Genomic DNA, 23,085 nt, shown 5'->3' with positions numbered 1-23,085 from the left:
CATCTTCAAAAGCAATTCCAGCGTTTTGCAGAGCAAATTAATTAACTTAAAAAAACCTTTGAGAACTGGAAAATAGATAATTATCTCTACATTAGTTGTAAAGGAAGAAAAACAGCAGCAGAATTACTTGCTGTAACTGCTGAGTCCTATTGTTTGAGATGTTTCTAATTATAAAGCACTGGAAGGTGTAGGAACCAGCAAAGATATGTACTCAAAGCTTTTCTGCCTGGATTCAGTTGCCTAAAGCTGTGCACTTTGGATAGAATTTTTGACCTGAAACTCCAAATTGAGACAAGTATCCAAAAAGAAAAAATTCTATCATAAAGGTATGAGAAGTAACATAAAAGGAAATATTACTTAAAATATAAAACCATTTAGATCAAAGAACTGCAAATAAAAGTAGCCTCTTGAATTTCCCTTTTTAATTTTCTTCTTCTCCCTCCATGTTTGGAGAGCAGCTCAGAAGTCTGCACACAGCTGTCAGACACAGTATCTTTTGGAAAAAACCTTCTGGAAATATCTAAAGAAGCCTCAAGTCACAGCTGATAAGGGTGAAGCATGAATGCTCTGAGGTTAAATCATCTGCTCAAAGGCCTGCCTCTGCCCCTTCTGCTGGCATGGTCTTGCATCCCTGTATGGCTGCTACAGAAAAGCTTATGGGGATCCCGTGTCTAATTCTGGTACAGACGGGCTGTTGTTCTCATGTTGCAAATCTGTGATAGTCACTGCTGATCTATGGAGCAAACACTTTGCTTGTTACCAATTTTTGAGTCCTCAGCACTGAGACTCTTGGAGGTTTGTATGGATGTGTTACTGTTGGTGCATTGCCTCAATGTGCAAATTGTTCATCTTGGGTCACTCCTCTGTTGGCAGAAGCACTGTCCTGTTTGTGCAGGTTCTTTGCAAGTCCTGCTTTCAAGCAGACAGAAGTGTATTATAAGAAAATGCCGCAAGACTGTATTCAGTTTGTGGAGCCACTGGCTCTACTTTTCAAATGGACTATTCTCTAGTACCTGATAAAACAAGGGAAAACATTTCCCATCGAAAACTTCCGTAGGAAGTATGGTATGTAATTACAGTTCCAGTGGAGTAGAAACTTTATCTATTCTCCTTCAGAAAGGAAGCACAGAAACATTTTTTTTTTCCTCAATCTACCCATTTGGGATTTGACAACAGCTATCTCTAGCCACCGCCACAGGGAATGTAGATCTCTCCTGTTCCTAGGCGCATCACTTGCTCACTGGCACTGAGATGTGCATGTCTGTTGAGGTTTGTCTCTGTTGTCCAGGGTATGTTGGAACAAGGGATCATTTCTCCTATATCAGAAAAATGCAACAGTCGGAGGCACTGGGGGTTCCCAGCTCCCCATGCTGTTCAGAATAGCATGTGTGTGAAGGTTTTGCACAGTTCATTGCAGTAGGGCATTTCAAAGAGGGTATTAAATTCCTTTTACATGGGCAGCATCCTAGAGCCTGCCTGGAAGCATTGTGAGGTGAACTTGGGCTAGCTATAGTTTCATTGTATATGGAATTAGCTTTAGAAGTCAAATCCCTGTAACAGAAATTAAGATACTTCATACATGTCTTAGTTACATTTCTTGTATATACAGCTGTGTAAAATTTCAAAACAATTATTGTTAAGGAATTCAGAGTTCTTTTGTTACTTTGGAGGTAGAAGAAAAATACTTTTATATCTGGCTTCTTTCAGTGCAGTTCAGCTGTATTCGAAGCTGTCGTGGCTAAATACAGTCACAGGGTGCTGCATTACATAGGATTTATGTGATATGATCCCTAGTGGTGTCACACTAGTTTATCAGCATTGTTGACAAAAATTCAGTTCACTGGTTGTACTTCTTTTAGGTGCAGCTGATACCGTCAAGCTGCACCAGGGGAGGTTCAGGTTAGACATTAGGAAAAATTTCTTCACAGAAAGGGTTATTAGGCATTGGAATGGGCTACCCAGGGAGGTGGAGTCACCATCCCTGGAGGTGTTTAAGGTGCTGTGGTCTAGTTGGCACAGTGGTGTTAGATCAAAGGTTGGACTCAATGATTCCAGAGGTCTCTTCCAACCTAGTTGATTCTGTGATTCTGTGTAATTTGGAGCATGGCTAATGCATCAATTATGTGCCAGAAGATCCTGGCCTTCATCCTGTGTTCAGTACAGAGATCTGTGTCTGTTTCTTAGACCTCTTGTTTTAAGGAGTTAATTGAAACACTAAAATAGAAGACAATGGTACATTGCCTTTAGGTTTCTAGAGTAAAGTTGAGCTGTGTAGGGCTCTCAGAAGAGAGATGACTTGTTCCTGTTCAACAAATACCTCATCCATCTGCCCCACCTCACTCATAATCTCTTTCAAACAAGACCCAGAAGGAAAAGAGATGTGTTTCAGCGAACTGTAGTTGTTTTAAACATAGCATGTTTAAAACATCAATACTGACTTCAGAGATGCTGTCAAGAGTCATGAATTGCCTGCTCTGTTCAAACAAAGAAAAAAAAAAAAAAAGAGTTATGTGTTATTTCCTTCCTTTTTTTTTTAACCCCTGTCCCCTTTGGAAATTGGCTACCCTACCTTTAGGGTAGTTGTTTTGAAGTTGTTTTGTGTTAACAGTGTCTGAATGGATACTGAGACATAAACATAGTCTGTAGGAACTATCCTTATCCTGTTTGGGACTTTACTGCCTGACTTCATTTTTCTCTCTTATGTTCCATCTAAAAGACTTTATGTAGAATTTTGCAAATGCTCAAATATTACTGTTGATATATTTAGCAGAAAAGCAAACGCGAGAATTCTGAGTAGTAGTTTAATGCCTTTACCAGATGTTTGTGTGAGAAAGGATTCATAATTCTTTGTGAAAATAACAAGTTGAAATGTAGTACAGTGAAAAGCAGAAAGAGAGAAATGTTTGAATTTCATTGGCAATTATATAATGTATGGAAGTGTGCTTGTGCAATTGAAAAAGTACACATTAATCAGAACCACGGTTTTGAATCTTTTCTCGTCTAGGATACAATTTGTATGATTCATTAATGACTGAAATTGCCTGGAAGAGAGTAATCATAAACTTACTTTGATCGTTTTAATACATGCAACAGTATGCATTTAGTACATGCTCCAGCTAGCTGTGGGTGACAGTAAATTCCCCCAGCCGGGCATAGTTTGCATTATCTTTTGTCAGCCACTGCCAGAACAGTACGTAACGCATCAGTTCACAAGAGTCTTGCCTGCTCAGGGACAAATAAGATTTAAAAATAGTTCTTCATGTCACCGGTGGTTCCCAAGTATAAAACTAGTGGACTTCAGTTTTCCTAAATTAGTTGAGTCCCAAGAGGAATATCGTGGCTCTTGAGACAAGGTGCATTTTCATCAGCCAAAGGATTTTGCTTGTATAGTGGAAGAGCAGTTCATTTGTATGAATATAAAAATGTGTTGCCAGAATTTTATGGTCTAGTAAGAGTCAATGTTTGAATCTCTTGAATGTTGAATTAAATTTTCTCAGCAATCTGATGTCCTATGTAGAGAGCTATTTAAGTCAAATGGTAATCAAAATCCATTGTCTTGTAAATCACTACAATCTAAAGCAATCACCAAACTGACTGTATCTCATTTACTTCAGTAAAGTGGATCATAGGAGTAACTAGATAGGAATGAATGAAAGAAAATTTTGTCTGCCTCTTGGACTTTTGTCCACCTTCCCTCCTCAGCCAGCCTCAGCTGATATACATCATGCACTAAAGCTACAATTATTGAAGAGCTACAGGATGAAGTTAGCAGGATTTTTTTTTTTTTACCATTAGGGCAAAAAAGTTTTATTCATGGTTTCCAACCTGCCTGTAATGCTGTTTTGTCAGGACCATCTCTTTTCCTAGTAACAAATACTGTCATTGCCTGTTTTTATCCAAGTAATTAACTAGTATTCAGGGTATTACAGATTATTTCCACTAGGAGGAGAAAAAAGGGATTAAATAGGCCTTTGCTGTTCTCTTGATTTACAAATTAAATATATGGGGGCCCTTAAAGCAAGAATACAGGAAGTTCTTGTTTTTGTTGAATATGGTAGGAAATATATATCAAAAGCTGTTTGTTTCCTCTGCCCCCAGTCTTTCTCCAGTGAATGCTTTCTGTCAAAGCTCTCTTAACTTTCTGTGGCATCACATTAGCAGTGTCATTTTGCTTCTTTGGCATGCCTGTGATATTTGCAGCTGAGACCATGTGGAACAGCAACATCAAAGCCCATCCCTTAGTCCTTCACTTATCATGCCTGTGTAAAAGCATTTGAACTCTGCCTAGGCCTTGTTTTCTGTTATGAAAAAAATAATGTTATGTTTTCTATAGCCATGTTATTGAACAAAAGGACCTAAAATTGTTCTATTGTTTTTGGTCTTGGGGTACCACAGTAGGTGGTTATTCAAAGAAATGATATGACCACCTTAGCTCCATCACATCATTACTTACCCCAGCTCTTTAGTTCCATTCTGGTCATCTACAGATGGAGGTCTAGGGCTGTTCCTGCTGTAAGGATTGTCTTTCTCTTCATGGAAAAATTCAGTTTATTGCTTTTAATAGAGATGGTGCTTTTTTTTTTTTTTTTTTTTGTCTTGGGAGGAAAATTACCTCTTACATGCTCTAGTTTTTGAAGGTGGCTATATATCCCAAGGAGTTTTTGGTAGTAATTCTCAACCGTTGCTTTAAAATGTGTGTACGTACTTTAATAATGAGAATCTTAGGGTTTCTCTGTTCTTTTGCTTGTTTACTAATGAACCTTTTCTCATAGCTTAAATTTGTCGTGCTTCTCTAGGAAATATTTTTGTGTGCCCAGAGGGGGTGTGTGTTTGTGTTATGGTGATAGGATAGAAATGAAAAGTAAACTCTATAGAGCCTCTTATCTACAGCCAGTTGCAAAGACAGTTGAGTGTTCCTTGCCTAACTTTTTAGTGCTCAACTCCTATAGTGAAATCTACAACCCTAAGCAAGATACCTCTGTTCTTCCTAGGTATGCATGCCAGATACTTGGCATCTCTAAGTGGTATTCAAAGTAGCTCACAGATTGTGGGCAGAGGGAAGAAGAGTGAAGGATTAGGAAATAAACATCTGGTATCCATTTTCATTTGCAGGGACTGTTTGTAAATCTTAGACACTTAAATGAGGTATTGATTTACAACCCTGAATTTCTTTGAGGATGACCAGCTCACTCTTTAGTTTAAAAACTGTTCTCTGTAATTTATCCAGTGACTTCTCTAAGCACTCCTCAGATGAAAAATTTGAATCCGTAACTCTTCTGCTCTGAGTGAGCTCACTTGCTGCTTAGTGTCTTCTGCATCCATTAACATGGCTTGGCAACTCAGCATCAGCAGGCAGATAGGCAGTTCTTCACTCTTCTAGGCTTCTGACCAGGACTAGTTAAGAAGGAGGAATCAAGAGTAATATAAATGTTAATCTTTCAGGCCGGGAAGATTTTGTATCTAGAGCTGCTTCTTCATATCAACAGAATATTTACAGTAGGTATTAAAAAAATGGGCAGCAGTAGCATCAGAGTTGTCTGAGTGGCAGCTGTTGTGAATGCTGTTGGTTTAACTGGGATTTATACTGTCTTCCTGTTGACAACATTTACTGGATCCAGACTCTTGGATGAATCAGATATTTAGATGCCTAATTCATGAATCCCAAGAAGATGCAGACATTCTTGATCTCTGTCAAGATAGCATTACTTAAAGTAAATTTATTGGTGAAAACTCTGATGCCAGCAGGATCCCAAGTGTCTTCAGTAGTTAGCTGGATTTCTTTAAACATCAGTTTCTGGAACTTAGTCTTCAGATGAACTGATAAGTTGTGTGTTTGTGTGCCCTCACAGAAAAGGCAACACTTTACTTAAAGGTGATTGGGGTGAGGTGATATAAGCAAGGTACTTGGTTTTAGTATATGGAAATGGATATTACCATTTTGAGGTAGACACGAAATTAAACATGACAGTGATTTGCAGCCCTGAAGTCCACTAAGGACATCCAGGTTGTGCTTTAGTTTTGGGTTGGGGGGTTTTGGTTGGTTTGTGCTTTTTTTGTTGTTTTTTAAAAAAAGCACAGAAACTCACAACAGGGTGTGTTATGTGTATTTTATCCCATCAACTAGGTGTCACTGTTTTATATATATTATCCAACTCAAGAGAATGTAAGGTGCTCAAAATGGGAAAGACAATATAAGTCTTTATCCTATGAAACTGAAAAAAAGTAAAGTGAAATAAGTTTAGAACCAAAGACTTAAAGATGGTATTATTGTAACTGTAGAATTTCTAATATAGAATGCTCTGTGTTTGAATGTGAAGGTTAAGAGGAAGTTACCTGGGTAGCAGTTTATCTCAATAACATACAAAGCTTTATAACAAAGTTAAAAGAAAAGAATAATTAAAGATTTAGAGATAAATGATATAAAATGCAACATGAGTTTACCAGAGATAAATTGTAGAAGAACAAGGTAAGAGCATTCTTTGTAAAATAAACCGTGTTTATAGGTGGGAGATTCGGTAGCTTTTATCTATCTATTGTTCAATAAAGCATCTGTTATGGAACTCATACTAGAAAAATATTAATGAAACTGAAAAAGATGTTCTTTAATGCTTTAATCTTTTGTAATTGGATAAGAAAGCAGCTAGAGAAGTAGCAGCAAGTTGTGCTATGTACTGAATGTTTATACTTGCCAGGAAGAGGAGGGGAAAGGTTTGCATATGTTAGTCAATCAAAGGACATACTACTTAAGGGTAGTCCAGTCTCTGCAGGTGCACTGTCTGGTCTGAGTCTGTCCTCGTTACTTCATCAGTAACAGCCTTCCCTTGTGCAGGGAAGGAGAGGGTAAACACCTAGGAAATAGTCTGCGAAATTTGCTTCTGCCAGAGGGCTTGGTGGTGTGAAGAAGCAGTAAGGGAGGGTGTAATAGGAAAGTGGCTGCTAGTGTGTCTCTCCTTCACAGCAGTTTCTGTGGTCTCATCTCTCCTTCTCCTTGCTGATGTGGCAGCAGCAGCCAACTTGGCTTAGTTTACCCAGTGGACAGGAGCAAGCAGATGCACTAATTACTGCCTGTTTTGCTAGGGAACTGGTAACTCGTTCGGATAAAAGCGTATATGAAGCCAGGCTAAACAACCACAGCTGCCTCAGCCGTTCCTCGTAGGTCATACCCTCCAGACCCTTCACCAGCTTGGTTGCCCTCCTCTGGACTCGCTCCAACACCACAACATCTTTCTTGAAGTGCGGGGCCCAGAACTGGACACAGTGTTCAAGGTGTGGCCTCACCAGTGCCAAGTACAGAGGGACGATCACTTCCCTAGACCGTCTGGCTACACTATTCTTAATAGAGGCCAGGATGCCATTGGCCTTCTTGGCCACCTGGGCACACTGCTGGCTCATGTTTAGCCATCTGTCAATCAGCACCCCCAGGTCTCTTTCCGCCGAGCCGCTTTCTAACCACTCTTCCCCCAGCCTGTAGCGCTGCATGGGGTTGTTGTGGCCAAAGTGTAAGACCTGGCACTTGTTCTTGTTGAACCTCATGCCGTTGGTCTCGGCCCATCTATCTAACCTGTCCAGATCCCTCTGTAGGGCCTTCCTACCCTCCAGCAGATCGACACTCCCACCCAGCTTGGTGTCATCTGCAAATTTACTGAGGGTGCACTCAATCCCTATGTCTAGATCATCTATAAAGATATTGAACAGCATCGGCCCCAAAACTGAGTCCTGGGGAACACCGCTAGTGACCGGCCACCAGCTGGACTTTGCCCCATTCACCACCACTCTCTGGGGCTTTGAGCAACCTGGTCTAGTGGAAAGGTGTCCCTGCCTGTGGCAGGGGGGTTGGAACTAGATGATCTTTAAGGTCCCTTCCAACCCAAATCATTTTATGATTCTATAAATAAATCAGTTAGCAGGTGGGATTTTTCAGTGGCATCGATGCCCATATCTCAAGTATCCTGTGGACCATTATTACAAAATCCCTATTTATTTTCCTTAGTAGAGGATCAGGCTTTAAATTTGAAGAATCCCTGTTATCTAGTCCCACAAAATTCCAACTAGAAAATGGTAAGTAACTGCTGTCAAACCAGAAAGGATATGGAAATTTTGTGAAAGATTCTATTTTAGTTAAATCTCAGCTTCTAGAATTAATAACTGAAAAAAAAAAATTGTTTCACCGTCTGTCTAAAAATCTTGTACACAAATAGAAGAGGGCTTAAAAAAGAACAATCATGATCATGTTTGTGTGTAAATATATACATTTAGTGTGTTCTTTGAGAGAGGTAGCATTGAAAAACTGTTCTGGATTGTCTAGTTTGCTTGCTTGCCAAAGCATAGTGTTATGATCTGAAAATACAGAACTATGAAATATATATCCGTTCTTAATTTATAAAAAGAAGTAAAAATGAGTGGGGACTTTAATGAAAAATGTGTTAATTTTTACAATTGTTTAAGCCTCGAGTAATGATTTTGAAGCATTTGTATGCTTTTGGAACATGGGTGATGTCAAGGCAGTACTATCCAGGTGTTGCAGACTTTGTTTGTGTCATACAGTTTTAGTAGATACTATGCAAGATCTTTCAAAACCGTAAATGTCTAGATTATTTTTAAGAAGAGTAGTAATTGTTTTGTTCAGAAGGGTGTCTATTTCCAGTATATGGAAGTCTGATTTTAATTCATATATCCTCAAAGCACATGTAGGTATATGCATTATGTTATACTTTCATATCATTTTAATTGTTCAGAAGCCTATTTTTATCTCATCTTCATTCATGTTTCATTATAGATTCTAGAATCTTTGCTGTATACATTTATGAATTATTTTAATCTCGCAGATTTTCAAAGCTATATGTGTGCAATTTATGAATTATCTTTAATATGAGGAGTTTACTTTTATCTCTGACTGAAGATTTCATTCTGAACATAAGACTTGTCTGTCTTTTATAATTTTCTTTTTATGTTTGTTTTGGGATTACATGCTAAAGTGAGATGATTAACAACAAAGTTTTATTAAAGTTTAGTTATTATGACTGTGAATAGGAGGTTGTCTCATATCAGGAAGATGATAACCAAGCTGATCAAACTCCTCAGCTGTAACAGGCTGGTAAATAGGTGTTGCATCAACTGGCAGGGCAGTTTGACCATCTGATCAGGCAGACAAGCAGTAACTGTAAATGGGAAGCTGCCTAATTAACAATTTTTAGAGTAAAAGTTTTCAGTCCACCTCACTATCCACTTACCCAGCCCAAAATTTTGTCAGTAACAATTTTATGGGAAACAGTGTTGAAAACCACGGTAAAGTCAAGGTAAATGATACTCGCTGCTTTCCCCTTATCCACTCAGCCGGTCATCTCAGTGTAGAAGGCTGTCAGGTTGGTTAAGTATGGTTTCCCCTTCATAAATCCATGATGACTGCTACTGGATCGCCTTCCTGCCTTTCCTGTGTTTGGAAATGATTTCCAGGAGGATTCTTCCTATGCAAACTTGTAAACAGTGGGCAAGTATTTTCATATATATATGTGTTTCTGTGTACACACATGTGAACTGGCTAGAGGAATAAACTAAATTGTTAATAGGATGCACTGGTCTGGTTTTGAGTGGTTAGGACACGGTGGTTATTCTTTGACATACAAATTTTGTCAGAGTATCCTTTTGTCAGTCAAAAAACTAATTTACAAAGAGATACTGAAATATTAATATTGTAGGGGTATGCATTTATATAAAAATATAAATTATAGTAATTATATTTAATGTATATTACTTTTTTCTTTAAAAGAACTCAGTACATTTATATATAGAAATGATAATTTCTTCTGGTAGTGTTTTACAAAATAATGTCATGTTTACTTTGTCGAGCGGTATGTTTCATTACATAATAGCTATACATTTCCATTTCACGGAACAAAGAAAACAGTTTTTATTTTTTTTAATAGAAAAGATGGTGGCAAAAAAAATAATTACTAATATAATTCTCATATAAGTTCATATCACTACTCCTGTGGTTCAGGAGAAATGCCTTGGTTACAGCTTGTTAAACAACAATATGAAAGTGAACTGTTTGAATTTGAAAATATAGTTTATCTTCTATCAGTTAGCATTTAATCAAGTTTATTCCTGATAACTCTATTGGCAGAAAACTCCAGTATAGCTCTTAGCTTGCTCATGCGTTTGAATTTCGAAGAATTTGTTTGTTCATTTGTCTACCTGTGACAAACAGGATTACTGTATGTGCAGGGTAGTCACCCACTTTTTATGACAGCAGATGGGCATGATGACAGCTAATGCTGAAAAGCTGCCTCCTGGAGAATTCACACCTTTGGAGGAGTTTGTTCATATGACAGTTTCCTGTAGTGCTCATCTTCTGAGAAAGGAAAGTTTCTAGGTAGTGGATGTGGGTTTCTCAGAGATCTCATATGTATGTAATTAACAGAGTTTTAAACTCTCTAAAATTTTGAATTTTGCTTTTTTCCTTTAAAATTTTAATATGTAAATGCCATTTGTATTTAACGTAATTGTTTGGGGTAAAAAAAAGACAGAGTTGTATTTTGAAAGATTAAATTTACTGTTATTTCTCTTCAGTTTCAGGCATTGCATGCTGTATCACACACGCTGGTTTCGCTAGGAAGGAACAACATACTAAGAAATTCTTTAATATCCCTTCTACTATCAGAAGTACGTCAGTTTGCTGAGCAGCTGTTGCAAGCTTACCAGGTACTGTCATCTTTTCTTTTGGAGAAGGGCCGAAGAGTGGTGTTGGGGAGTATTTTGTCTGTATCTATTTGTTTCATAAAATGTAATAAATGGATCATTCTATAGAATATGCAGGTTTAAGAACCGAGAAAATGCTAGCACCTAACTTTAACAGCAGATTCAAAAAAAAGAGATATAAAGTAAAAGAAAATTACCTTATGGACAAAGGTAAAATTATCAGACTGTATAATAAATAGACTGTATAGGGTTTAAGATCATGCTATATAGTTCGGAAAATATTTGAAATAATTAGTTAAAACAATTATTGCAACATGTAAATTATTGACTATACAGGCAATACAACTTAGGTATCCAGCTGGACCCACAAAGAATTATGTCTGTCTCTAGCTCATGTAAAACTGGAAAGTAAGTTGCGTTATTTTATTTCAAAATTAGATTTCATGTTTCATGTTATAGTATTAATTTTCGTGATGCAAAAGTTATCCAACACTTAAAATTGTATTTAGTTTGTTGCGATGAGTAGGAGATGAAGAGCAGAATAGAATGGCGATAATATTTTTGGTAAAATTTATTCTTAGGTTAATTTTTTTCCAGTAAAAATAGAGTTTAAAAAAAGAGAGAGAGAGACAGTAAGTAGATGTTCCTTTAAAGTGATTGGAGAAGAGATGTATGAAATAAATTGGGTTTTCATAGATTTTTTCATGTATTTGTGTATGGTGATATGTATTTAATGCAAACTGTTCAGTTTCACTTGGGATTATGAATTGATTGTACACTATCCTAGAAGGGTCAACAAAAAGAAAGCATGCAGCTCTTTATTTGGTGGCAGATAAAGTTATTGATACATATAGAAAACATTCATCATAGGTATATCCAGTGGTGGTCCAGTTTAACAAATATTTTAAGTGTTGCTCAAGCAGTTTTAACTTTATTACTTTTCTCTTTAGGATATGGTATGGGAGTAAGTTCTGACTGCTGGAGGGGGAACATGTAATTTCCAATCCAAATTTCTAAGATGTTTTAATTATATTCTGAAAAGGCTTCAGAAAGGCCAGTTTTGAAAGAATTAACAATGAGCTGTGTCTTATTTTAAATCACTAGTAGTATACCAGTTACTGATGGCAGCCAAAAGTGAACAGACTTCAAACAAATGTCAGGATAGGGAAGTGTGTAATTAAAAAAAAAAGTTCTGGTTTTTAAGTTTAAACAAGTTGCTCATTTTAACATTATTAAATCTCACCTGTTTAACAGAATTAGTCATCCCTCCTTTCAGCAGAGTTTTTGCCAGTGGCAACACAGAATTCTCCAGTGCTCCACGCTGATGAAAAGCTTACATTCAGCATTGCACTTTGCTGAGTTAGTTACTGTGGTACTACTTAACATTGCCGTACTGTAATTAAGTATTGCTTTTGCATTTGGTACATAAAATGTATTTCTAAAAATTTCTAAAAGAAGTTGGACTCCTCTTTGGCTTTGCTTTATGTTGGAAAGAATCATATGTTTGATTTTAAGATCATAATAAGAGAGATTACAAAACTGTAACTTGCAGTTGAGAAAATGGAAGTAAATTAGTATCCTGTGATTTTAACTATAAAAGGTTCTCTTTAACTACACAAGTGATTTTGATTTTTCTAATGGCAAATTATTTTATTACTGGCAGTGTAATTTGTTTATTTATGGGAAGATAGCAGAAGCTTTGATTCATATATAAATATAGAGAAGTTAGTAGTTTAATTCCTGAACAATTCTTATACCAAAGCTAGTACAATAAATTGCTTAAATGCTAGTCTCATTAGGGTGGCTTGATACCCCTATATGATGGTACAGCAGTTTTCTTTTTTTTACCTCTGGGAAAGCTATCACTTTGCTTTATTTTCCCCTTCCCCCTCCCCCTCCACTGTCAAGAAACAAAATCCTTCAATTGTGCTTCCTGGAGCAACTGAAGAAAGTTCTAGCACTGAAGGCAAGATGCCTGTGCAGTGGGAGACAATTTACGGGCAGACAGAGACTTGTACTCATTTACTGATCAAAAATATCTTTTTTTTTTTCTTATCTTCATACTTAATATATGTGGACTGAAATTCGGAACAGTAAAATGCATTTGTTACTTGACCTTTTCAACTTCAGGACCAAATCCTTTTTCAGGTTAAGTCTTTGCTACCTGCAGCCCTCCATCTGTCTCATTTTAATTACCTTGCATTTGTGCTTGCTGCAAATCTTAGCCATTATCAGTCCACGGTACTGATTTTCAGACTTTCTGCTACCAAGAGCCTCGAAATGCCTCTCACCTTTACAAGTGAGGAAATGTGTGTTTATTATTGTGCAATGGGAAACAGAGAATGATTTTCTGACAAAACACTTAACAAGGTTCCCTTTCACCCCTTTTTTTTTAAATAGCCCTTTTTGTTCATCCAGAGAAATAAATTAATTCTCTCATATTCAAGAATTTAGAGCCATGTTTACATAAGGAGAGTTCCCTGCTCTGCTTCTGCTTCTTCCTACTAAGCTGTCAGTCTGCCTTCTGCTACTGAAATGTGGTAGACCCTCTCTTTTCTTTTTTTTGGTGTGGGTTTTTTTTTTAAACTGATAATTTGTTTATATTTTCCTCATCCAGCATTATAAGTGTTTCTTGGAAGATTAATGCATCTTGATCAACCCACCACAAACCATGGTCTGGAATAGAACTTTCATATAATCTTACCAAAGCTTGTGAGGCTTTCTTTTGAGTCCTTTAAAACACCATCAGAAGAATAAGTGAGCTTCAGGCACTTAGGTACAGTCTCCAGTGACTAATTTTACAATGACAAAGTAGTCTTAAAAATGTTCATCCCCCCAAGACAGTGTTGGACTTTTTCTGGGTATAGCGGAAGGTTCAAGGTGGCTGAATTTGAAAAAAAATTCTTCATAAATATTTAAATTAGGATTTGCAGAAGGATAATACTTTATATAACCAAACTTCATTAGTTGACAAGTATCCTAATCCTGTTTTGTTACTTAAGCAAAAGTCCTGTTAATTGTAAAGGCGTTTCATGTCTTCCACTTAAGATAATCAAATTGGGGAATTTTAGTTATGATTAGAGGTGTGCAAATATCTCTTTTTTGTTTTGTTGTCTGTTTTTTTTGTTGTTGTTGTTGGCAGATAGGAGAAATAAAGAAAAAATCTGAGGCATGTATGCAGGTTAGCTTGCACTTAAGTTTTAAACATTTGATGAAAAACAGAATTTGAAAAAATAGCTTATTCATCCAAGCAAATTTCTGTGTTTTATTTTTGCATAATTCTTTTTAAAGTTGAAGATGTTTTCCAATGCTGACTTGTATTGAAAACAAAATTCTTTTTAATTTTTCTAAATGACTTATCTAGATATCTCAACATTTTTATTGTAACTTCCTCATTAAGACTTGAACTAAGCTACAGTTTGTCAGATGTTTGCATTCCAGAATACATAACTTTATATTCAATCATTTCTTCAATAGGAAGTGCGCTCAGCTCAGGTTATGTAGGTTTGTGGATAAGTCCTTTGATAAATATTGGAACTTTTTTACTTTCAAATTCTGACTGATTTTAATGAGTTTGTATCTGTGTCCTCTTGGAACAAGCTTATCTGTCTACTGCCACAGTTTTAAAGAGCTGTCTATGCCCCTAGCTTTACAAATTAAAAAAAAAAGGTGGGTATAGGAGAGTATATCTAATGAACTACACTAGAAAAGTACAGAGATTACTCTGCATATTTTTATATTGTTCCCTAGTTGGCTAAATCCGTTAATCTTAGACTATGATGATTTAATGTGAAATATATGAATAATATAATTTTGTTTAATATTTTTGACCAATATTCCCACATGTTAATACAAAAAATAAAGTTAACTAAGAAGCATGTAAAACAGCATAGTTATCCTGATTTTTCACCAAGTTAAGATGAATTTTATGGTAGTAAACTCTCAAGCAAGTTAGTAGTTTGCTTTAATTCATTTAAGTACTTCATCATGTGCTTAAAGTGAAGCTCATACGTCAGCATTTCGCTGACACCGGGACACTGACTTCTAGACAAAAGCATATTAATATAAACTCAATTGGATCCCTTAATTTTTACTTATGTTGGGTATATACTTTTCATTTTTATCCGTAATAGGAACCTTTTATGCTTCATAAATGTGGTTTATAAGAAGTAAGTGAACCTGATCTTCCCATGGAATAGAAATCTTCTGATCCCCAGTTGGATTGGGGATCCAACTGCAGAGCAGATACAATTTTAAGATACTTTAAGATTTTAAGATTTCAGAATGATACTGTGGAAGACGGATTATTTTTCAAATGTTGAGCTCCTCACCATGACAGCAGATCTTCCTTTATGATAACTGTTTCAAAGACAGAGGACCAGAAATGGAAAGCACATATCAGTTCAGTGCCCATTTCTAACCCCCCAGGTGTTAATTCCAAGAACTCTGAAAAAGAAAATTAAAAAATAGATTTGAAAATAGAAAAAGGAAGGCATACTGTGAGATTTTGGAAAGCCCTCTTGTTTGGTAATTGCTGATACATAGCTGGTCTAGTATTACATTTTTATATCACATTGCTTTCTGTACACTGTTCTTCCATTTTTAAAGCTTTAAAATATTTCTATCAGTCACAAAAACTGTACACAGAATATTTTTTTTTAAATCGAAACACCATGTTATATGTAATTCTTATATGTAAGCGTTTAGTCCAAATCCAAATGCGGGTGCTAACTCTTCTGAAATGAATGGTGCAGACTTTGACACAGGATACAGGGTGGAATTCATCCTATTTAGTTTAGATGTATGTAGTAGGCACTGCTGTCTACTTCTCACAGAAGTCAACCAAGCAGCTAAGGTTAACAAAAGAATTTGCCAACATGAAGATAGGTAGTCTTGCAAGGCTCTGTTGAACATTACATAAATTCTTGAGAATCGGGCTCATTACGGCAGAATAGCTTTGACTCAAATGAGCCAAAGGAGTTAGACATATGGCAGAATTTGTCTTACTTAACTTCATATTTCTATGACGTTTCCATCTGATTTGCTTACTTCTCTTTTCCTTTATAGCCAAGGGAGACATTTGGACAAGACATTTTTTGTCCAGCCTATTTTGGATGTACATAATTATGATAATTGACTATAGAGTTGTCTGCATCTCTCTTCTGGCTATGAGGAAGGAAACAAGTTGATCAGCTGAAATGTAGATATTTATGTTGTGGACATTTAAAGATAAGGGAGGAAAATCCCATTATATCTCTCTGAAGATAAATTTTGGATGGTCTGGGCCAGGAAAGACCTGATCTTACAGAACAGTTGTAACAGGTAGTCATGCAAAGAGTATTTCTGTCTGAACACTGGCAAACTTATGTAAGTAACCTTATTAGATGTTTGTAAGAAGTTATATTTTAGTTAGGATAATTAGTAAGTTAACAGTTTCCAGGTATTCAAATTCTTTAAGTGTACACATTGTTGGAAGAGATTGGTGATGAGCTAGGGTGCAGGATACGTGTATTGGAGCTTCTTGTAGTATGCACTCAGCTATGGTGTGTCTGATGCATATGCCTCTAAATAGGAAGCTCTGTTAAACTAACAGTCTGTGCTGGCAATGTATTTAGGAAGAAAAAGCACAAGGAAGAGCATGGATGCGGTATGATTTTGGGTATTTTCCGAGATTTTGTTGCCATTCAGCACTGCGTAGCAAACAGTCGTGTCACTGAAATGTCAAACTACATGGCAACAGCTCAATGTGGAAAAAAATAAAGGGCTGAAATATTCCTGTGGCTGGAGAACCATCTTTTTCTAGCAGGCCTGCAAATTAGAGACATTGAGAATGTCAAGATGGACCAGCTCAGTTGGTAATCAATCAACTGGGGAAATGAAGTTTGCCTGGAGGTGTGTTCAGCTAGATAACAGAAAGGTTTAAAGTGCTAAGAACTGAGCTATCAATGTCAGGGCTTGTCTTTGTAAGCCTTTCTCCATGCAGCCATTCTGTATCCAGTGGATGCTCTGGGCAGGTATGGTACCCACCACATGCTTTATTCCAAATGTGAGTGTGTCTGATGTGACATAGAGAATTCTTCAGATAAGCTCCTCTCTTCAAGAAGTCTACTTCGTTTATACAATATGTCTCATCTCTTCAGCCATAAGTTTATATATGTTGTAATAGAGCTTTTATATGCGTTAGGAAAAAAGCTATATTATTTTCCCAAATACAGTAGAAAATAGCTAAAATCATTAATTAGGAAAAAATAGCTGAGAATATTATGCAGCTAGAAAAGCTAAATGCATTTTGCAGTCCACTGTTGTTCAAGGTACTAAAATGGCTATCCAGCATATTTCTGCTATTGACTTTTACTAACGCATCAGATTACTAATATTTCACCCAGGTAAAAGAAAAGAGATTGATGCCATGTAGACCTCTCATGAAAATGATTAAACTTGCATCTGGACATCTGTTCATCCTTTTTAATATGTCATTTTTTTCCTTATTAGGGTGGTAAGCACAGATTATAATATATTTCAAATTGTGAATGGTTAAAGATGCTGCAAAATAGTGCTCTGGGTAAATGTAGGATTATTTTTTATTCCATGTGACTGCTGATGCTACTGTTAACAAAGGAAATAATGGCTGGATAGAATAATTAGTGGATCTGCATTTTGTGTCATAGATCTGTACCTTGTTTGGAGATATGGACTTGTGAAAACATAAATCTCTCCCCTGAAAGACAGGATCGAAAGAATCAGTCAAGACTTGTTATATGCTGGAAGAGTGCCATATACCTTTGAAGTGTATATCTGCTTTTGCTGCATGTCATCCCCTATTTCAGATTAGATTTTAAGATGCATACGCATCAGACAGAACTGGAAGATGACAAATGGTTCATGTGGTTTCTCTCTTCCTTCTCATACTACCATAAAATGATAGTGCTAAGGAGAAAGGAGTTTAGAAGTATTCTTACAGAGCTAAAACGTAGCAGGGCTTTGACTGCACTTAGGTGCTTGGTAAAATTGAGGATGACAGGTAATTAGAAAACCTCAGGTGTGTTTGGGAATAGAAGCAGCAAATACCGATTACATGAGGAGAACTCTATTACTGTCAACTAGAGAATTATTACTTGTAATATTGCTGAATCATCTCATTCATGGAAACATAATACTGGAAAAGGAAAAATGCTTAATTACAGGGATCAGAATATACCACACCTCAACAAGTAAATAAGTAATATTCCTGGAAATCTTCTTGTTTCAAATTGTGCACAAAATCCAGGCTTTAAAAAAAAATGAAAATAACATGATTATAAATTAAAGTGACCTATTTGAATTCTTGATACGGTAAAAAAAAAAGTGCAATGAAAGCTTATCTGGGTTGATATGCTGCTTTTACTTCCTTATTCTCAGTGTTAATTCTGTTGTTTTCCTCTTGCTTTCTTTACAGCTCAGTTAATCCTTTTGCATGCTTAAAAGCAGAATGTGAATAAAGAAACAGCATCTGATTTTGTGGCATATGGGGTACACCCGCTAGTCTGGAAGACCATTTGATTATTACTTAATCTGTGTCTCCAAATAGGTAGTTTTAATGCTCCTGTTAACCTCCTTTCTTCATGGAGCATCTTGCTTACTGACAGTGATTTGCAAAATGGAATGGTGTTACAGAAAATTAAGCACCACTTCCTTAATGCTTTTGGATATTGGAGTTATCTGTGTGAATTAGCATATATACCATATGTGCTTTTAAAAGTTCAATTTACAGGCAAGGTAACATTTTATTACAGATTTACCTTCTGATTTTCTTTTTTCTTTTGGAGAATTGTTTAAAGTCTTCATTACTATGTACTTTTAACACAGCTACACTAAACGCTTTTCAAGATACAATATAAATGTACAGTTCCTGTGTCAATGGCTTTGCAGTTTATTTGCTGCTTTAGTATTTCATATCTTCCTAAAATGGAAAAGGGAAGAGTTGGAGCCCTAGAATTTCTAACTAGAAATTACTGTTATATTGGATTTCTGTTTGGAAGAGTAATTACAGCTGGTAATTAAAACTGTCTTTAAATAAAGACCTAGTTAAATATGGTAAAATGTAAATTGAAACTATGGAATGATAGTGGATACTAGTGAAATTATCACCTCACCTTTCTTTCAAAACATTATTTTCATTTTGCAGGACACATTAATATCTTTGGATTTCTTAGCTTTGTACTCACTTGCTTCTCTCTAAACATGTGGGACAGCCCTGTACATAATGACTTAGAATATCAGCTTACCCCGTTGGGACCTCATTTACTGGTTTGGGTTTTTTTTTTTTGCTGAAAATACCTTTGAAGCTGTGTTTATCTACCTACAGAGCTGGGTATGCACAACCATCACAACTTTAAATTGCAATACCAGGAACAATACCAGGAAGATTAACTGATGTTTGTTCAGTGCTTTCTAAAATATTAAAGTGCTTTTAAAGACAACTTATGTAGCTCACTGTGAGGTGTTATAACCACTAAGCATATGCACAGTGGCATATCTTCTGCAGTATGCTGTGGTATGCCATCAAGCATAGAAAAACTGCTTCTGTTCTTCGTATGTTCTTCTTTGATAAGCCGTGTTTTTCCTTATGAGCTGCAGTGAATGCCACCTCATCCGGAAGGAGCTGCTGTCACAAGTTTGGCTCCAAAACAAGCAGAGATGGTTTTGCTAGGATTTGACTGATGTGCAAGTGATTAATAGAGTAGGTTTGTCTGGGATAAAAAGGGTTGGCTACCTGGAGTTTGTTTTGCAGCTAAGATTGGAATTATGGTTTGCATGGCTGAGACATGCAATAGGTTAAATCTGGTTTCGTAGCTTATCTTAAACGTAGTCTAGATTTTGGGTGGTAGCACTTACCTGGCTGGTTAAGGCTTGATCTGGCAGGGCAGCAAACTACTACTAATGCTGTGCCCAGAGAGGGAGGCAAATTTCAGGACTGGTGTCAGCAGCAACTCCTATTCATTGTTAGATTTACAGGTTTACTGGTATAGATTTAATTTAGGGACATAGGATGTAACGAGCTAAAGATGAACATACGTACAGAAGGTATCACAGATAGGGGTTGTCGTGCTGAGGGCTTAGGAGTCTGGGGTTTCAGTTTTAGGTAGACACTGATGATGTAGCCTTCTCAATTCACAATTAATTTGGTGGAGGTAATGTATTGGTGGGCTTGGATAAGTGTGAGAATGAGAAGTGAGCTTATTGATGCCTTTGGGACTCATAGGGGCTTTGGAGGAATGGGATGTTAGGCTAGGTTTGTGGTGAGGAAGAAAGGGAGCAGCAGCTGAGTGTGTTTAGATTTTGGTGTTAGTGACATGAGTTGCTGGATTGGTGTGAAGGTAGAGAGCAAGGCTTGGATGTCCAGGATTTGTGCAGCAGAGAATGCTTTGCTAAAGTTGGAGGTATTCCAGAAAGAGAAGCTGAAGTATGCTTGGGAACGATATGATTTATATGGCTTGATTACATTTAGGATTAAGACATTGTTGGTTGCAGTCTTGGACTTGGATGAAATACAGACAACCAGATACCCTTGCTGGACTGAACTGCAGTTGTAAACGCACACGTGCACAGTCACGGAATAATTTATGGCAGCACAATCTGTATTGCATATCTTCTAGAATGATTTCTTTCCTGCTGAAGTATACATTTGAAATGCATGTAGCACTAACATTACAGAATTAAAACTAGTTTTAGGAAATAATGTCCTTCAATCCACTCCAGTTTAACTTCCTATTATATAAGAATTGATTATTTTGACTTGATTCCAATAATTATTCACCTAGGGAGAAATAAATTGAGTCAAATGCATAGAGCAAGAAAATTAAGAAAATAGAAAAAATTGTGTGTGTTTGTATTTCTCCTTTTTTGTAAACGATGGCATCGCAGTTGCATGATTACAGTGCAGCCTTTGAAGATTTAGCTTGAGTGTTTTGAATTTCCTGTCATCTGTCAGTCCCTGAATTGAGTTGTCAAAGCACAATTAAACCTCTAGGTGTATTGTCTTAAAAGAAGATAATTTTGGCTCTGTTTCATCTTTATAATTAATTATTTCATTAAAAGTTATTCCTAGTCTCTCTGAGTTTTCAGAGTATTAAACTTCTAGCTGAAGTTGCTGTTTTAAAGAACTCTGTTTCGTGTAGCCTTATCATTTAATAAAAGCTTTTTTACTAAGCCTAGCTGCTACATTTAATACAGAATACTGTAAGAAATTGTGTATGATAAATATGAGAGAGGGAGCATGGTAATAGATACAGATAAAAATATGAGTAGTAGTTCTACCTATAGGAATAAATGATAAACAGAGCTTAGTTTAGATTAATTTATTCAGTTACTTTGAGTTCTTCCTACACAATTTGATTATGTAAACTATAATTCAGTCCTGTTGACTAACTTAAACAGAGTGAATTCATCAAATGATCATAGAAATATAGAATGGATAAGGTTGGAAATGACCTCTGAAGGTGATCTAGTACAACCCCCCTGCTCAAAACAGGCTCAACTAGAGCAGGTTGCTCAGGGCTGTGTTTAACCAAGTTTTGAATTTTTCCAGGGATGGAGACTACACAGCCTCTCTGGGCAGCCTGTTCCAGTGTTGATCACCTTTATCATAGAAAAAATTATTTCTTATTTCCTGTATTTCAGTTTTTGCCCATTGGCTTCTGTCCTGTCACTGGATACCACTGAGAAGAATCTAGCTCTGTCTTCCTTACCCCCCACCAGGTATTTATACACATTGATGAGATCCCCCTTGAGCTTCTTTTTGCTAGGCAGAACAGTTCCAGCTCTCTCCTTCTATCCTTGTATGTTCTTGTCCCTTCATCATTTTTGTGACTCTTCACTGGTCCCACTCCAGTATATCCAGGTCTCGTTTGTGCTGAGGAGCCCAGAACTGTACCCAACACTCCAGGTGTGCTCACCAGTGCTGAGCAGATGGGAGGGATCACCTCCCTCAGCTTGCTGGGAACACTTCCCCTCATGCAGCCCAGGATGCAGTTGGCCACCTTTGCCACAAGGACTTGGCGTTGGCTCATGTTCAACTTGGTGTCTTCTAGGGCCCCCAAGTTCTTCTCTGTGAAGCTGCTTTGCAGCTGTCAATCACCAATCTACTGTGCATGGGGTTATTCCTCCCCAGGGATAAGATTTTGCACTTCCCTTTGTAGCAACTCAAGATTCCTCTTGACCAATTTCTCCAGCCTGTCAAGGTCCCTCTGAATGGCAGCACAACCTTCTAGTGTGTCCATCACTCCTCCTGCTTTTATATCATCTCCAAACTCAGCAAATTTGGAGATGATACAGTCCTATTGTCCAGGTCGTTCATGAAGATGTTAAACAGTACTGGTACCAGTGTCAATCTCCTGGGGTGTACCACTAATGAGTGGCCTCCAGCTGGATTTTATGCCTCTGATCACAACCCTCTGAGAATGGCAGTTCAGGCAGATTTCAGTCTACCTCACTGTCCACTTACCGAGCCTCTAAACAATCACCGTTTTGTTCATCATATGCCTGGAAATAGTTTCAATGATTATTTGCTCCATCACCTGCCCAGGAAGCAAGGTGAGGCTGACTGGTCTGTATTTCCTTGTATGCTCCTTCTTGAAGACAGAAGTGACATTTGCTTTCTTCCAGTCCTCAAGAACCTCCTCTGATTGCCTTGACCATCCAAAGAAATTTGAGTGGCACAGCTGTGACATTGGCCAGCTCCCTCAGTAATCACAGGTGCATGCTGCCGGGTTCCATGAACTTATGTATGTCCTGTTTCTTTAAATGTTCTCTAACCTGATTCTTCTCCACTGCAGGTAAGTGCTCCTTCCTCCAGACTTTCCCACTGGTCTCAGGGATGTGGGATTCCTCAAGGCTGGTTTTACCAGTAGTCCTGGTTTCATTGGGATTTTGTGTCAGTTTGGCCAGCCATGGTGATCGAGGCCCTTAGCAGTTAAATATAGGGCAGGTGACCCAGGCTGGCCCACAGGTGTATTCTATAACATTAACATGAAGTTCACTGTAAAAGGGAGGGCTTGTGGGGGAAAGGGGGGGCTTTTTTGCTCTCCTGTCTTCTAGCCTCCCTCTTTCTCATTCCCAACAATTGCTATCCCTGGAGCAACTTGCTGCAACTTTGTAGCTAAGTATAATTTTTTGTGTTTTGTATTAGCATCTATATTGTTTTCTTTATTTTATTAAATCTGTTTAATTTTAACCCAGGAGTCTCCCTCCTTTTCCCAGTTCCCTTCCTCAATCGGGGAAGGGACATTGGGTGAGAGAAAAACTGTTATTGTTTAGCTCTGGGTGTGGTCTAAATGTAGACACTCTGTCCTTTGTCACCAGTTCCCTTGCTACATTTTTATTCATCTTCATCTTGCTGCTGATGTACCT

General features: G+C 37.2%; 1 protein-coding gene across 1 annotated transcript in view; it reads left to right on the top strand.

Annotated features, from left to right (window-relative positions):
• MEI4 (meiotic double-stranded break formation protein 4) overlaps positions 1–23,085 on the top strand; it is an 84,672-nt gene that overhangs the window by 25,500 nt on the left and 36,087 nt on the right. The window contains exon 4 of the mRNA XM_068415255.1: positions 10,570–10,701. Coding sequence (XP_068271356.1) covers positions 10,570–10,701 — 132 coding nt within the window. The remainder of the gene's footprint in view (positions 1–10,569; positions 10,702–23,085) is intronic.

Source organism: Nyctibius grandis, chromosome 1 (assembly GCF_013368605.1).
Source record: "Nyctibius grandis isolate bNycGra1 chromosome 1, bNycGra1.pri, whole genome shotgun sequence".
Classification (NCBI taxonomy): domain Eukaryota; kingdom Metazoa; phylum Chordata; class Aves; order Nyctibiiformes; family Nyctibiidae; genus Nyctibius; species Nyctibius grandis.
This window is presented reverse-complemented; position numbering and strand designations above follow the sequence as displayed.